We start from the raw sequence: 15,545 nt of genomic DNA on the forward strand, positions 1-15,545 counted from the left end.
TTCAGTACTTCGTGTAACCCCCACGAGCATTCAGGAGAGCACGTACACGTTGAGGCATGCTGTTCACGAGATTTGCCAAGGTTTGGACAGGAATCGCTTGCCATGCAGTGACAATAGTCTGCTGCAATTCACGCACAGATGTCGGCTGCTGGTCGAAGTTGTCGATTTGACGCGTTAATTCTGCCCACAAGTTCTCTATCGGATTCATATCCGGGGACATGGCAGGCCACTCCATATGCTCTACACCACGGTCAGCAAGAAAGTGTTGGATCATGCGAGCACGATGAGGCCGTGCATTGTCATCTTGGAAGACAAAGTTTCCTCGAAAGGCTGCACGAACAAATGGAAGCAATGTTTCTTCCAGAATGGCCCTGTACTTGAACTGGTTCAGGTTTCCATTCAGAACAACCAGGTCAGTTTTGCCCCCTGCATGAAAAGCAGCCCAAACGGTCACCCCACCACCTCCAGCTTGGACTCTTGGCACTATACAATCTTCGTTGTGGGCTTCATACACTTGTCTGCGCACTCGGACGCAGCCATCTTGACGATAGACCAGAAATCTAGACTCGTCACTGAAGGTCACGTGATTCCAGGGTCCTGGCTGCCATTGACGGTGCTCTCTGGCCCACTGCAATCGGCGCTGGCTGTGTTGTCTGGTCAGGCGTGGCTTTCTCAGGGGACGCCTGGCACGATAGCCTGCTTGAACCAGTCGTTGGTTGACTAGCCTTCTGGATACAGGCACATTTGTCAGTTGCTGCGACTCAGCCCTAAGCCGATTAGCTGACTTGGTACGGCCATTGCAGACTAACCCGTGCAGCTGGCGATCATCTCTCCTTGTGGTTCTGCATGGACATCCTGGCCTAGGTATTGGAGTAGGGACACCCCTCTGAGCATTTCGTTTCAGGATCTTTGACACCTGACCTTGAGTGATGCCATACTGCCGAGCAATAGCACGCTGTTTCATGCCAGAATTTCGTAAAGCCACCACTCCATGACAAACAGCATTGTCAAGTTGACGGACCATCTCCAGAGGAAGCGGCAATAACTTTTGTAGACGTGCAGCAGTTGTTTTCCACTAATACAGAACGCAACAACCCTTATATACCCGATTGTGAAGCCAATCGTCAAATGTACCTGTCCTTACATTTTGTCACGCCACCTGTGATATAATCCTGTTATTGACTTCTTGCTGCGAAAGACAATCAGTGACATGGTTCTTTCAACAAAGACATCACCGTAGGGTAAAAGAAACTCACCAGATTGATATACTGAGTTCAGAAAGTAAACCCAAGTCAAGAAAAAAAAATATTCCATATTAAATGCCAAGTCTGTAGATAAGATTTTGAAATGTTTTTTTGAATTGATTAAATGCTTTGATTTTGAAATCCCAGATTGGAACCGTCACGTGGTACAGGTAAGCGATGTCAGACGATTGGACTCTGCTATCGTGCAACTGACCAATTGGCGTTCGTAGTTGCATGACCACCAGTTTATGAGCGAGGAACAACTTATTTGAATGGAATGTTTTATTTTGAACACGGATCGGAACATGAATTGGAAGACAACTCTTTCATTTCAACGTACTTTGGCTTTGAATTCATACCGATCGCACATGTGCAAAGAGAAGTGATCATTTTTTTTTTACTCTGTCTGCTTACATTTTTTAATGTTGAAGGCTCCAGTCATGGACTATACAGTCCTCATCGAGGCCAGGCCTTAAATAAAAGAGGTGCATTGATAAAGATGAGGAGTGAAAAGTGTATGATGAAAAGTGTATTATGAAAAGTGTATGATGAAAAGTGTATGATGAAAAGTGTATGATGAAAAGTGTATGATGAAAAGTGTATGATGAAAAGTGTATGATGAAAAGTGTATGATGAAAAGTGTGCAATCCTGATACGGAGAGTGTAACATGGTTCCGGGTACCACTTTAACGTTCCTCTGTCCGAACGGTATTACTACCCTGGGCGGTTGCTGTCTGCAACATACTACCTAAAAAAAGCGGTCCAACCGGATGGGTGTTTTTTAGGAGACACCATCTCTATACAGGATGGCCCTTGGCTCATGGAGGGAGTTCATCCGCCCTTTCACAGGTATTGTTTTTACTCCTGCAGGATGTCACAGTTACCTTCCCCACTGGCAAGCCAGTGAGGGTAGTCCATTTAATCGCCGACTACCCGACCTTGCGGTAGGTAGAAATGAGTTACATGTTACCAGTGGCAGTCGAGAGACCGACCTGACTACTAAACAAAATATTACCTGCCAGGCAAACAAAATTGAAAATCATTCCAAACAGGAAACATACTGGTTTTAGCAACGTCATAAAGGACACAAACAACAGGCACAAATAACTAATGTATCTTATAAGATAGGGTGGTGTAAAAGCCGCTGGGAAAATAGCGGTAAAACACGGAGCTTATTTTATTTATACATCTTTAAATCTCTTTAAACTTTTATTCCAATTGAATTGTATACTTGAAGACTTATAAAACAAACCGCCTTCTTAATACTTCCAAGAAACATGCAATATATTGATTATATAGCATTAGAAGGCATGGCAAGTGTGTCGGGGTGAAGAAGAGTCTGCTGTTATGGGTATGTACCGATCATCTCCATCAACTCGTCTTTATCATTGCCATAATCAACATCAGCATCACATTCTAAGGTCAAGTTTATCATCATTAATATTAAAGGTAAACTTCATCATCTTAATAACTCAAGAAAATAAACTCTATTTTATGTTCTTCATATAGGAAAATGAGCCTGGTGTTGGCTTAACGGTTAAGATGGCTGATTTAACATCTTAGCTTTGGGTCTTGAGTTTGAGATCCTGTTGTGCCGTTATGTAACACCAGGTGGGTTGACTCAGCCTTGCATCTTTCAGAGGTCGGCAAAATGAGTGCCATCTTACTGGTAATGGGAGGATTGGGGTGCGCTGCATCACTGCAAACAGGAGGGAAGGGGGAGGTGCCGTCAATGGGGTATTACCAGTCATAAGCGTGCACAACTCTGTTGCATAATTTGAATGGCATGGAAGAATACACGCTATAAGGTTGGATTCAAACAGTGAATTGTGACCTACCTTCGGTGGTGATCTGTGTGCAACAGGACACATATTGCCTATATGATTGGTACGTGTATCAAATAGTGCATTTATATCCTTCTCTTTGCAGTGCTTACTGATGTCTGTGGGATTCTCGTTCTACTTTATGGCTCTCCTCTCTTTTGCTCCAACGTACATCTGGTTCCTCTTCCTGATCTTTATGTTTGGATTCGCTGTGAGTGGTGTTATACAAGTGTGAGTATGAAGTTCTTGACGAACCGCATCCTCGGAAAATATTGTGGTTAAATGTGAGACTATGCTGATTTGCAGTCTTCTATAGTTCTTTTGAAACCTATTCATTTGATTTGGATTTGCATCATGGATTTAATGAATAGTTTGGAGGTTGTGATTATTAGGGTTGTATGTCTGCTTTTGTGTCTGCATGTTTGTGTGTTTGTACAGATGTCTGTCCCCCTTAATAAGAGTAGCTTTTAAAGGTCAATCTTTTAACACAAATGTGTGTTCACTGCGGTCTATTTTTGAGGATAAAACAAACTCGAAAAACATTTTCCATAAAAGAGTATTTATGTGTCTTCTATTGGAACTGTAGACGGTGGCTTGCAAATTAAGCCTCAAGGGTGGTGAACAGAAGCATATTTTTTTAAATAACAGTAAATACAAGTGTTGGTGTTGGTGTTGCACCAGGGTTGACCCTGGTGTTGGGCTAGCGGCTAGGGTGCCGGCTTAGGATCCTAGGATCCTGGGTTCGAATCCCGGTCGATCGCTGAATTAACGCCAGGGGGGTTGACTCAGCCTGTCATCCTTCCGAGGTCGGCTAATTGAGTACCAGTTCACTGGTAATTCCCTGTTTGTCGTTAAAGGCGGCAAAAAGGGTTGGCGTCAGGAAGGGCATCCGGCCGTAAAACATTGCTTCAAAAAGGTGACCAAAAAACAACAACAACCACGGTTGGCCAAAAAGGCCAACCCCCGCTTTGCGGGGAAAAATGGCCTCTAAAGGTGGTTTTTTTTTTGGTTTTTAAATACAAGGCACAGGGATGTGAAATTTGCTGCATGTGATGTGCAATGCAGGCAGAATTAAACAAGTGTTTATTTGCATCTGTAAGATGTCTAATAAATAAAGAAGATATAAGCACACTTGACAGTAGGCCGAGGCTTCAGACTTGTGCATGCTCACGAGGCTGCACCGTCGAATACACTGTTCCAACCTGCCATTTTTGAGGGGCTTTTACTAGTGTTTGTATAAAGACCATAAAAGAGAAGTGAGCAAACCTGAATGCTTTTCTGGGTACTGGGCTTTGTCTCGCTGAGACCACCTCCTTCCCCGCCCCTGTCACTCCCTCCCCCTTACAAACAACTGGCCTGACAGGGCATCTCAGCTGAGACTCAACTATTGAACCTGTGGTTGGTTGTTTTTGTACAGGTATTGTGTTGCTTGGCAGGTGACTCATGCTTGTTAAAATTAAATCGCAATAGCCATGATGGGGCACAAATTTGTCATCACAGCAGCTTTAGTCTGATTGCAGTGCATGATGTACTGTTCACCCATTGGATTATTACAATTATTAATACCATTTCTGACTGCCTTTGGAAATTAACCCTTTGGCTACGCTTTGACACTCGGGATTGTGTTTTCTAAGCAGGCGACATGTGTTTGTTAAAATGTGTGCATCATGACTAAGCGCATCTCAATCTGCTGGAAGACTGGTCCATGTGTTGATTAATTCATTGGCTGAAACACTGTAGCTATACTTACTTGTCTTACATCTCCTGTCTTACATTGCGGGGTTCAAACTAAAGTTGACAACACGTTTGTTTAATAGTCATCGATATTGTTTCGGATTGTGTATTGGGTCAGCTTCCTCTTGTGTACCCCAAGGATGGTACTCCAATAAATATACATAAGTCTCTCTCCGTATGTCATGTCCTGCATCCTTGTACTATGTTCGTGGCTCTTCTTTGGACTGATTGTATTTTTTTTGCATCTCTTTTTTTTACACCACTCCTTTCCTATTCCATCCTCAGGTGCTGCATGACGTCATCGTCGGGCACCGGAGGGGGCCCGGCGATGACGCGTGCTGAAAGGGAGTACTCGGTTTTCACTCCGGTTTCTTGTTTTCTTTCTTTCTTGTTTGTTCGGGCGATATCTCAGCCATCCTTTGAGCTAGGAAGCTGAAATTCTGGCACAATGGTGAACATGTGCTTTGGCCAAAAGAGTATTTTTTGTTTTTTGATTAATCAATTAATTGATCAGTTACTTAATTATTATCGATTTATTAATCACTTATTTCTTTTCTTTCTCATCTGGGCAATATCTCAGGCACCTTTTGAGCTGGGAAGCTATTTGGACACGATAATGACCAAGTGATTTGGCTTTAAAGGGTATTTTTGATTTATTGATTAATTGATTAATTATTTGATTATTCGATTAATGGCTTAATTATTTTTTTTAAGTTACAGATTGGGATGAAACCGTGGTGGTTTAGGTATTCTATTAATCAATCCATTAAGAAATTATTTTATGATGGTCATTTATTGATTTTAATTATGCAATCAATCAATCAATTGTTGTACACCTCTTCCTCCCAATACCGTCTCGATGTGCTGCACAGCGGTATCGCCGGGAGCAGAAGGCGCCCCGGTGATGCTGCGCTGGAGGATGTTATTTATTTATTTGGCATGGGGCGGTGTACTTTGAATGTATCTGTACTTGTTTACAGTTCGTTTCACACATAATAGGAGTGAGTGTACTCTAGGCTTTGTCTGATTGAGTTTTTGTGAAGGAGAGAATATTTCCTTTGTCATATTGCCAAATATGCTTCCACCGGATCCAGTCTGATTTGCTTTTGTCATGATTATATGTACAGGCTTTGACTTTCAGGTTTGAACGAAAAGTTATTCAGAGATCTATTTCTTCTTCGACTATTTCCAGGCTGACAGCTTCTCTGTTGGGGTGGAACTATTTTGGGGGGTTGTCTATCTATCTGTTTTGAACCATTCAACCGTCCCAGACATCCACCTGCTTTTCTTTTTTTTTCTTTTCTTTTTTTGTATACTGAATCGAGGCTCGTGAAAGAGCTAACATTTATTTCACAAACAAATCAACCAGACAAACAAAATATATAAAAAGAGGGAGCAGAAGACAAGATGGGGAGAGAAGGGGAAGCACACAAACACAACATTTGAGAGCAGGGAGAAGTGTGGGAGGGAGAGGGCTTGGGGGGAGGAGGCGTGGGAAGGGGGGGGGGAGGGGTATAAAACACAAGGAGACCAAGGACTTCCAGGACAGAAGTTGGTATTTCAAAAAAGTGTAGGATTTGGGGTGAAATTAGCGGGGGTAGAAAAGATCAAGGTTTTGGATGGGGGAAGATAAGAGATGGTGGTGAACAGCTGTTTTAAAGACCTGGAGGGTGGAGTGGGATTGAAGAGAGTGAGGGAGTTTGTTCCAGAGTGAGGGAGTTTGCTGGAACATTGTTCTTGGAGGAACTAGAAACAATAAAATTGTCTGTCTTATCTCGTAACTTATTTGTGCAGACTTCTTCTATTCTTATTTAATTTTATATTTCAAACCATTGGCGGTTCATGTGCAGCCTGTGGCTGCTAGTTGCATCATTTTCTGGTATTCATTTTGCCGACATCGGTAGGATGACGGGCTGAGTCCACCCACCTGGTGTTAATTCAATGGATTGACAGGGAGTCAAGCTGAGGACCCTAATATTTCAAGCCAGCTGCCTTAACCGTTAAGCCAACACCAGGCATTTCAAACCATTTTATCATCTTAAACATTTTCAATTCATACATTTCCTTTTTAATACAAACAATCTGGTTCCAGGGTTTCATGGACTACAGGTGCTTCTGCTGGGCAATTTTAATGACATCAGATATGGTTTAGCAAAGTTAAAATTTGAAGTTTAAGCTATTTGTTCTGTGTTTGCAGGTCAACTTTATGCAGCGAATTCATCATATCAAAATTGCGTGCTCGTTGTCTTCTCATCATTGCGGTAAGGCAGGCTAATGGTTGAATTGTCCATAGATAGATTTGACCGAGTCCATACACAAACATTTGCTGTCTTGATCATGGCGAGGATTAAAAATATATATTTTCTTGGGCGAGTGCAGGGATGCAGGTTGGAGGAGTGTTGATGGTTTTCCTTATCTATTAATTTAGGAATACCTATTAGTTTTGAAATACTTTGCTGTGTTATCTCATGGTACACATCTTGTTTGTTTTTGGCTGCTTTGAATTTTTGCGAATTCAATCTATGAATGTTTATTCAATTTATGAATGTAACACATCTAGTGTTTGATACAGTACCTTTTTCCTTTTTTTACCTTGTTATTAGGTGAATCTGGTAAAATAGCTGGGCTCACCTCTGGTGATTTAAGCATCACATTGGAATGCAAAATGAGTTGGAGAGAAACTTGGAGAAATTGATTAACTTCACCGACTGAGATAATACTTCACGCAGTACATATGCGGGCGGGTCTTCGTAGCAAGAGGATTTTAGTTGGGTCATCAGAAAGCTTTAAGCCTCAACGAATGGTACTGGTCAAATAAGGCCCACCCTCGGCTGCCTCACTCAATTTTTGGGAGAAAAGAGGAGAGAGCAGAGGTTTTGGATTGGAGACTCATGGTGCTGAAGCACTTGCTGCTGCCATTGTGGGTGTTTTCTTGCTGGATGGACTGTACTACATGAACCGAGAAAAGTCTTATTTCAAACCGTGAGATTGTTGTGAAGTCACGAACCATCCACTCAGACTTGTGACTGTGCTAGAACAGCTCATTATCAAAACTTCATTTATTCAAAGTAGGAAGTACTTGTAAGAGCTCTGACAATTTCACTATTTTACTTTAATATTGTTATGTTTGTGGGGGTAGTGATATGTAGAGTCAGGTAGATTTGTGTAGGTATCATGATCTGGGTAAGAGCCATCAACATGTTATAAGTTCTGTTTAGCCGAATGTCGGAGTAAGGTGTAGCTTTGTCCCTGTCACGAGGGGGCAGGGCATGTTAACTAGCTGAGGCGATAAGGATAAATTATCCCTTGTACAGTGCATTCAGAAAGTATTCAGACCCCTTCACTTTTTTCACATTTTGTTATGTTGCAGCCTTATGCTGAAATCGTTTAAATTCATTTTTTCCCTCATCAATCTACACTCAATACCCCATAATGACAAAGAGAAAACAGGAGTTTAGAAAGTTTTGCAAATTTATTCAAAAGAAAAAACTGAAATATCACATTTACATAAGTATTCAGACCCATTGCTATGACACTTGAAATTTAGCACAGGTGCCTCCCATTTCTCTTGATCATCTTTGAGATGTTTCTACACTTTGATTGGAGTCCACCTGCGGTAAATTCAATTGATTGGACATGATTTGGAAAGGCACACACCTGTCTGTATAAGGTCTCACAGCTGACAATGCATATCAGAGCAAAAACCAAGCCATGAGGTCGAAGGAACTGCCTGCAGAGCTCAGAGACAGGATTGTGTCGAGGCACAGATCTGGAGAAGCCCACAAAAAAAATCTCTGCTGCATTGAAGGTTCCCAAGAGCACAGTGGCCTCCATAATTATTAAATGGAAGAAGTTTGGAACAACCAGGTCTCTTCCTAGAGCTGGCCGCTCGGCCAATCTGAGCAATCGGGGGAGAAAGGCCTTGGTAAGAGAGGTGACCAAGAACCCCAATGGTCACTCTGGCTGAGCGCCAGAGATCCTGTGTGGAGATGGGAGAAACTTCCAGAAGGACAACCATCACTGCAACACTCCACCGATCTGGGCTTTATGGCAGAGTGGCCAGACAGAAGCCAAACAGTTCAAACTTGGTTTCATCAGACCACAGAATCTTGTTTCTCACAGTCTGAGAGTCCTTTTGGTGCTTTTTTGCAATCTCCAAGCGTGCTTTCATGTGTCTTTCACTGAGGAGAGGCTTCCATCTGGATAATATAAGGAACACAACTGGCAGTTTTTGTAGGATATCGTAACAAATGGTACTTTTGGTCAACATTTTCATTTTGATGAAAGCTTTTCAACACAATATGAGCTGTGCAATGTTAAACATTTTTTCATATAGAAAATTGAAATCTATTCAACAGCCAAATTCTACTTCGCTAACCACTCTTCTCCTACTTGTGGAGCGGTTTTCAGTCCCTACACGCCCGTGCTGTCTGAGCTGCTGGTAAGTCGTCCCATGGGGTAGATGGTCATTGGCCATGGTGCTTCGGTCATCTCCTACAGGCGTCGGTGGCGGCGCTCGTGCCCATCCATCCTCACTCGCTTCATGTGCAGTTGCCTGGGTGGGACCATTCCAACATGGTGATTGGTGAATTCTGTGACAGAATGCAAGATTGATAAATGCGAGATTCCAGAACTTAACTTCCTTATTTAAATCCACTCCGTGAGTCAGTTCCTTATGTTCCTAATGAGGTGTGGAAAACCTTGAAAACCCTTCAACCAACCAAAGTCAAAATCGAGCGCGGTTGCAGAGATGGTCGGCATCTTATAAGGAAGATCATTGTCTTGTTAGGCGAACCAAGGGCACGTCATCCACGTCCGCAACATGATCATGGTGCTGTGAAATCAAATCTTGTCTACATGAAACTGCAAGACTCGGTTAACTGTGGGTCCAATATGAACTTTACAGTACCAGTCCAGGACTTTAACATTACTCCATCCTTTATCTTGATAAATGCAAGATCCGTGGTTCAACTCATTGATGAACTCGAGGTTATGTTGATCATTAACCACACTGAAAAAGCTGCTATCAGGGAAACATGATTTCCCTCTGAAATTGACTCCGGTGTGTTTGCAATCTCCATATTTGCTCTTGTTCACAAACCCGCTGCAATAAATGAGGTGAAGGTATAGCCCTATATATTAAAACTAGCAAAAGTACTTGGCGTTGCCAGGTAACAATGAATCGCTTCCTGACGGGAATATGAAGAGAGGGGAGAAGGAGAGGAGAGGAGGGAGGGGGAGAGGAGAGGAGAGGATGGAGGGGGAGGAGGAAGGAGGGGAGGGTTCGTATATCGCACAAAAATGTTAGTCAATAAAAAAATGGGTACGTAAAAACAAAAAGGGAGCTCTGTCTATTGTAATGCCATTGCTTGCAAAAGCAGCCTGAATAAAAACAAAAAGGGAGCTCTGTCTACTGTAACGCCATGGCTTGCAAAAGCAGCCTGAATAGTGTCCACCAAGTGGTGGTTAATCATATTCAAAAAAGGGTGTTATAACACACCCAAACTTCCCCAGCCTTGTGACTAATTAATTAAGAGCCCTTGCGAAGCGGTGCAGACTGACAGACTGACTTAGGCACCGATGCAGACTGACACTTTCCTTGACAAAACGAAATGGGTGATAAGGAATGGTTGGCTTGGCAAGCGATAGCAAGCTGATTGTTTCTGTTTGAAATGGCTGAGGAATTTTAAAAACAGATCGCAGGTACAGTGGAGTGACACCCCATCCCATGGAAGTATGAATTAAGTTTTAAAATGTTATAAAGTTAAATAAATAAAAAACTAACCCCAGAAGGGGAATCACAGCATCGCTTAAATAAATGAATATATACACATGGTTATAAAATCGCTACATATGGTACATTTTGTCAGATTTAACTCCAGATTTGGACATTTATTTAGGCTACAGCATCCAATCATATCCGAATCCAGATTTTGATATTCTTCAATTATGTAATGATTCGTCGATCGTGTTTACAAGGCAAGGCACGTTTGAGTAGGCCAAAACAAAATGGTGGCTTAAGAACCCAGGAAGTGGCAGTGGGCTGACCAAGATGGTGGGCTGCTATATTGATAAAGCTTTTTCGGGTTTTTTCTTATGAGCACTTCGTTAATCATCTTCAAAAATAAGGTTATAACATACCCAAACACCCAGTTTTCATCATTGCAATCTCCTGGAGGTCCAAGTGTATGCATGCAAAGTTTGGGGCCGCTAGGTTTCATGGTTTTGGAGTTATGGAGGATACGGACAGATGGACGAATGGACAGATGGACACTGCCGTTTATTATTATAGAAGAGCATCCATGTTAGAGCTTTGAATGAAATCTCTGTCCTAGATGAACATGGAGTAATTTTGGTGTGGGCTTGCCCACGACAGATTTAGAAAGAGAATACTCCACCTGCTCAGTCAATGTGATCTCAACGATTGTGATATCACTGAATGCATAACAGCCATTTTGGTGCCATGTGCATAAATGCCGATGAAGCGATTCCTTTTCCGTTACATAATTGATCTATGGTATGAGTATTCCAAACTGAGTGGTGATGCAAACCTTGATGATGCTTTTGTGCAGCTGGGTTGGCCCTGTGGATCAATATGCATGATCGGTATGGCTTCCTGGATGCTGACCATGATGTCATGGCAGTGGTTCATGTTTGCCTGCAGCATACCTCTGCTTTTCATCACTATCGTCTGCTTTGTAAGAAGCCATTCCATGCCATTAAAACAAAATGGATGAACATTGTAGAAATTGTTTCTCTAATATGCCAAAAACGTCATTTTGATTTGTAGATGATGACGTCACTGACATGTTCTGTAATGCAACCTTCACATACACGGATTATTCTTACGAGTCCTTACGGATCGCCAACTCGTAGTCAATCACAAGCATCCGTAAATAACTCGCTGGTATCCGTAGATAACTCGTCACCACTCGCAACAACTTTTGACATGTCAAAAATCATCTTCCGTTATTTACGGATGCTTGCGATTGACTACGAGTTGGCGATCCGTAAGGACTCGTAAGAATAATCCGTGTATGTGAAGGCACCCTTATGCAAAGTCAATATTCTGTTTCACGTTGCTAACCTGCTACATTGTATAACTCTTTGGACAAGCTTTTTATGATGCAGTTTGGTCTTCAGGCTAAAGTGAACATGCTTAGACTTGACATGATAGTTTTTAAATTTTCTTTTTACCATTTTACAATATTCGTGTTCCTCATCAAGTAAGCATGTGAGTAGTATAATAATGTTGGTTCTAGCTCCTCTGCCAAAACCAATTAAACTAGCTACACCTCCACGTAACATACGTGCGGTCTTGTGTTTTTCAACACCTTATTATTATATTTCACTCCAAACGCAATTAACAATCTCGTTCTTCTCAGATACAACACTTAATGACTCCAATGATCAAACTCTTGAGAGAGCTACATACAGTTGGATTTTGGAAGGTCTTTTGGGTCTTTAACGGTATTTGGTGTCTTTTGGGTCTTTGGAGTCTTTAATGTCTTTTGGGTCCTCTGGTCATTGGGGTCTTTAACCCTATCTCGGCTGGGCTATTTTGATCAGCGGTACATCAGCAACAGATGAGCTGTGGATGGTAAATCAGCGGTGGTTTGGAAGTTAACGTGAACTTTAGTTGGAGTGGGGGAGCGGAATTTTGTCCCCCAGCCCGGATAGGTTTGAGGGTCTTTGGGGTCTTTAAGGGTCTTGTGGGTCTTCGGGGTCTTTAAGGATTTTGGGGTTTTTAGGGGTATTTTAGGTCGTTTGGATCTTCAGGATCTTTAAGGGTCTTCAGAGTGATAATGTGAGTACTTTTGCTGTGTATCACCATGGCTTGCAAACGAAGAACTAAGCAGCTTGTAGAGTGCTCGCCAATTGACCTAAGCACTCAAGCATGTACACCAACAAAACAGTAGATAAGGAACGGCTGGCTTGGCAAGCGATATCAAGGAGAAACATACCTAAGGTTTTTACACTACCGGTCAAAAGTTTTAGAACACCTCAATTTTTCCAGTTTTTATTGAAATTTATGCAGTGTAATGTCTCAATGTACTCTGAAATTAAGCATAGAACAAATAAACAATTGGAGATAAAAAAGAAATCATAGAATCATTTTGTTTAACAAAATTTAATTTAAATTTTTGACTCGACAAAGTATTCATCCTTTTGCAGATAAAACTGCCGAACACACTCGTGGCATTCTTTCTACAATGGAAATCAAATATTTTTCGGGAAGTTCTTCCCAACACTGTTGCAGAAGTTCCCACAAATGTGTTGCACTTGTAGGTTGCTTTGCTTTCACCCTTCTGTCCAGTTCATCCCAAACCAGCTCGATGGGGTTTAAGTCTGGAGACTGTGCTGGCCATTCCATGATTTGAAGCCTACCGTCTTGTTCTTTTCCTCAAAGGTAGTTTTGACATAGCCTGGAGGTGTGTTTAGGGTCATTATCTTGCTGTTGGATGAACCCCTGACCAACTACGCATATACCAGAGGGTATTGCATGGCGCTGCAAAATGCTGTGGTAGCCCTTTTGGTTCAGGGTGCCAGTCACTCTGTGCAAGTCGCCGACTCTGGATCCAGCAAAAGAGCCCCAGACCATCACGCTTCCTCCTCCATGTTTGACAGTTGGTGTCACACACTGAGGAACCACCCTTTCGCCTACTCGACAGCGTACAAAAACCATGTGTGTTGAACCAAAGATTTCAAATTTTGATTCATCGGTTCTATAAGACCTTCTTCCAGGCTTCAGTAGTCCACTGGCGGTGCTTCATACCCCAGGCAAGCCTCTTTCTTATTTTGCCATCTTAGCAATGGCTTTCTTACTGCCACTCGACCTGTCAAACCTGCAGCTCGAAGTCTTCTCTTCACAGTTGAAACTGAGACTTGTTTACTTCGACCAGTGTTAAGCTGTGCTTGAAGCTGTTGTCCTGTGAGCCACCCATCACGCAAGCTGTTGACTCTCAGAAACTTGTCTTCTGATTCTGTTGTGGCTTTGGGTCTGCCAGACCTCTTCCTGTCAGAGTTTCCTCCAGTTTCCAATATACTACTTCCTGCAGTGCAATATTGTCCAAATAATGCTTCAGAGGGGTGTAATAACAGTCTGTTCCAATACTGCTTTAATACAGACAGGGGGTTTGTAATCAAGTAATCAGCAGAGGTTGGGACACCTGTAGGAATTGTTTGCATCAACTTTCAAGGCTTAATTTACTTACATTGCTGCAGAACAGCTGTAAGTTGTTAACCCATTACTTGTTCCCTGAAGAAGACCATTTTTTACAATATAACTGTGCAATTTACATTATTTTCCCGTTTTTGCTGACCTAAACTTTTTTTTTTAACCTCGAGCAGTTTATTGCTTACCTTTGTACCATTTCAGGTTATTCACTGGACATTAAACTGTGTAAATTTCAATAAAAACTGGAAAAATTGAGGTGTTCTAAAACTTTTGACCGGTAGTGTATATCCTTACTATAATGCACAGACTGGTGTTTGTGTGTTTGTTTGTCACGCTACTCCTCTTTGAGTTTTGGTCCAATTACATCCAGACATGCTACATGGGATTAGCATGACCCCAATTTGTGTGTAGGGGTGTTTTTATCTTTGCCAGTGATCTTGTGGGGTGAGGGAGTATGGAGAGTGGGGAACACAAATCAAATTCTCTCTCAATGTGTATTGTGTAGCGCTCCCTCCAGGTGGAAGGTGGGCATTACAATTCCCATCCTTGCATACAGTATTCCTGTTCCCACGTTTCCAGTGCAGTGAGGTCTTTTGAATTATAAGCAGTCCATGTGTTTCCTTCATGCACATAACCCGGGTTATTGTATTTTTTTGGGGAGCGATTGAGGGAGCCGTCTGTTGACCATACATTGCCCAAATAAAAGTGTGTCAGAAGAACGTGTTGCGTTCTTTGAACAAGATCGCTAGTGGGGCAGGTACTCTGCTAGTATCAATAATTTGATTAATACAACAATTAAATTATGTTGTTAATTTGTTCTGGTCCCTCTACAAAAATTAAAGAAATAATTCACCACGACTCCCCATTAATTACTAGTTTGTGAGACATGACCCCTGTGAGAATGTCAAATCCGCAAATGTGGGGTCATTGTTTGAATGGGAAAAGGGGGGATTGTTTCCGGATGGTTCCTTATTTGTGGAAAATCCCGGGAATGTCAGGACATTGTTTCCATGGGGATGCGGTGGAGTGTTTTCATTGTGTAACATCTTGGAGGATGCCTTATGGAGCAGCTGCTAATATCACTAACAGATGTAGTGATGCGTTTTCATTTTGTACAGTAACTTGTGGGGATCTTGGTGGATCTTAATAATAATAATAATTCATTTATTTTGTATAGCGCTTTTCCAGAAGCCCAAAGGCGCTTTGACAGAGTGGAAAACATAATGCATAACAATACATGAAAACAACAATTGCAAAAAGACAAGAATCAAGAAAACAAACAGCAGCGATATACGGCATATATATAAGACAAGAATCAAAAAGACAAGACAAGAATCAATAGGGAAATATTTAAAGCAAAAGGAGGGAGAAGGAGAAGAGATAGTCAGGGGTTAAATGCTGTGGGTTGAATGTTGAATGCAGCGTTGAACAGGTGGGTCTTTAGTGATGTTTTGAATGTGGTGAGTGAGGAGGAGTCTCTGATGGTGTGAGGTAGTGAGTTCCAGAGGGTGGGAGCAGCGATGGAGAAGGCCCTGTCCCCCCAGGATCTGAATTTGGTCCGGATGG

The 15,545-nt window shown here is 42.1% G+C and overlaps 1 protein-coding gene across 10 annotated transcripts in view; it reads left to right on the top strand.

Annotated features, from left to right (window-relative positions):
• Positions 1 to 15,545, top strand: part of LOC137414398 (synaptic vesicle 2-related protein) — a 314,148-nt gene that overhangs the window by 107,885 nt on the left and 190,718 nt on the right. For all 10 annotated transcript variants that reach the window (XM_078780584.1, XM_078780583.1, XM_078780582.1 and 7 more), the window contains 3 exons: positions 3,174 to 3,298; positions 6,999 to 7,062; positions 11,374 to 11,499. In XM_078780584.1, coding sequence (XP_078636710.1) covers positions 3,183 to 3,298; positions 6,999 to 7,062; positions 11,374 to 11,499 — 306 coding nt within the window. In that variant the 5' untranslated portion in view covers positions 3,174 to 3,182. The remainder of the gene's footprint in view (positions 1 to 3,173; positions 3,299 to 6,998; positions 7,063 to 11,373; positions 11,500 to 15,545) is intronic.

The sequence above is a fragment of the Myxine glutinosa genome, chromosome 6, assembly GCF_964187855.1.
Source record: "Myxine glutinosa chromosome 6, kmMyxGlut1.1, whole genome shotgun sequence".
NCBI classification, from domain to species: domain Eukaryota; kingdom Metazoa; phylum Chordata; class Myxini; order Myxiniformes; family Myxinidae; genus Myxine; species Myxine glutinosa.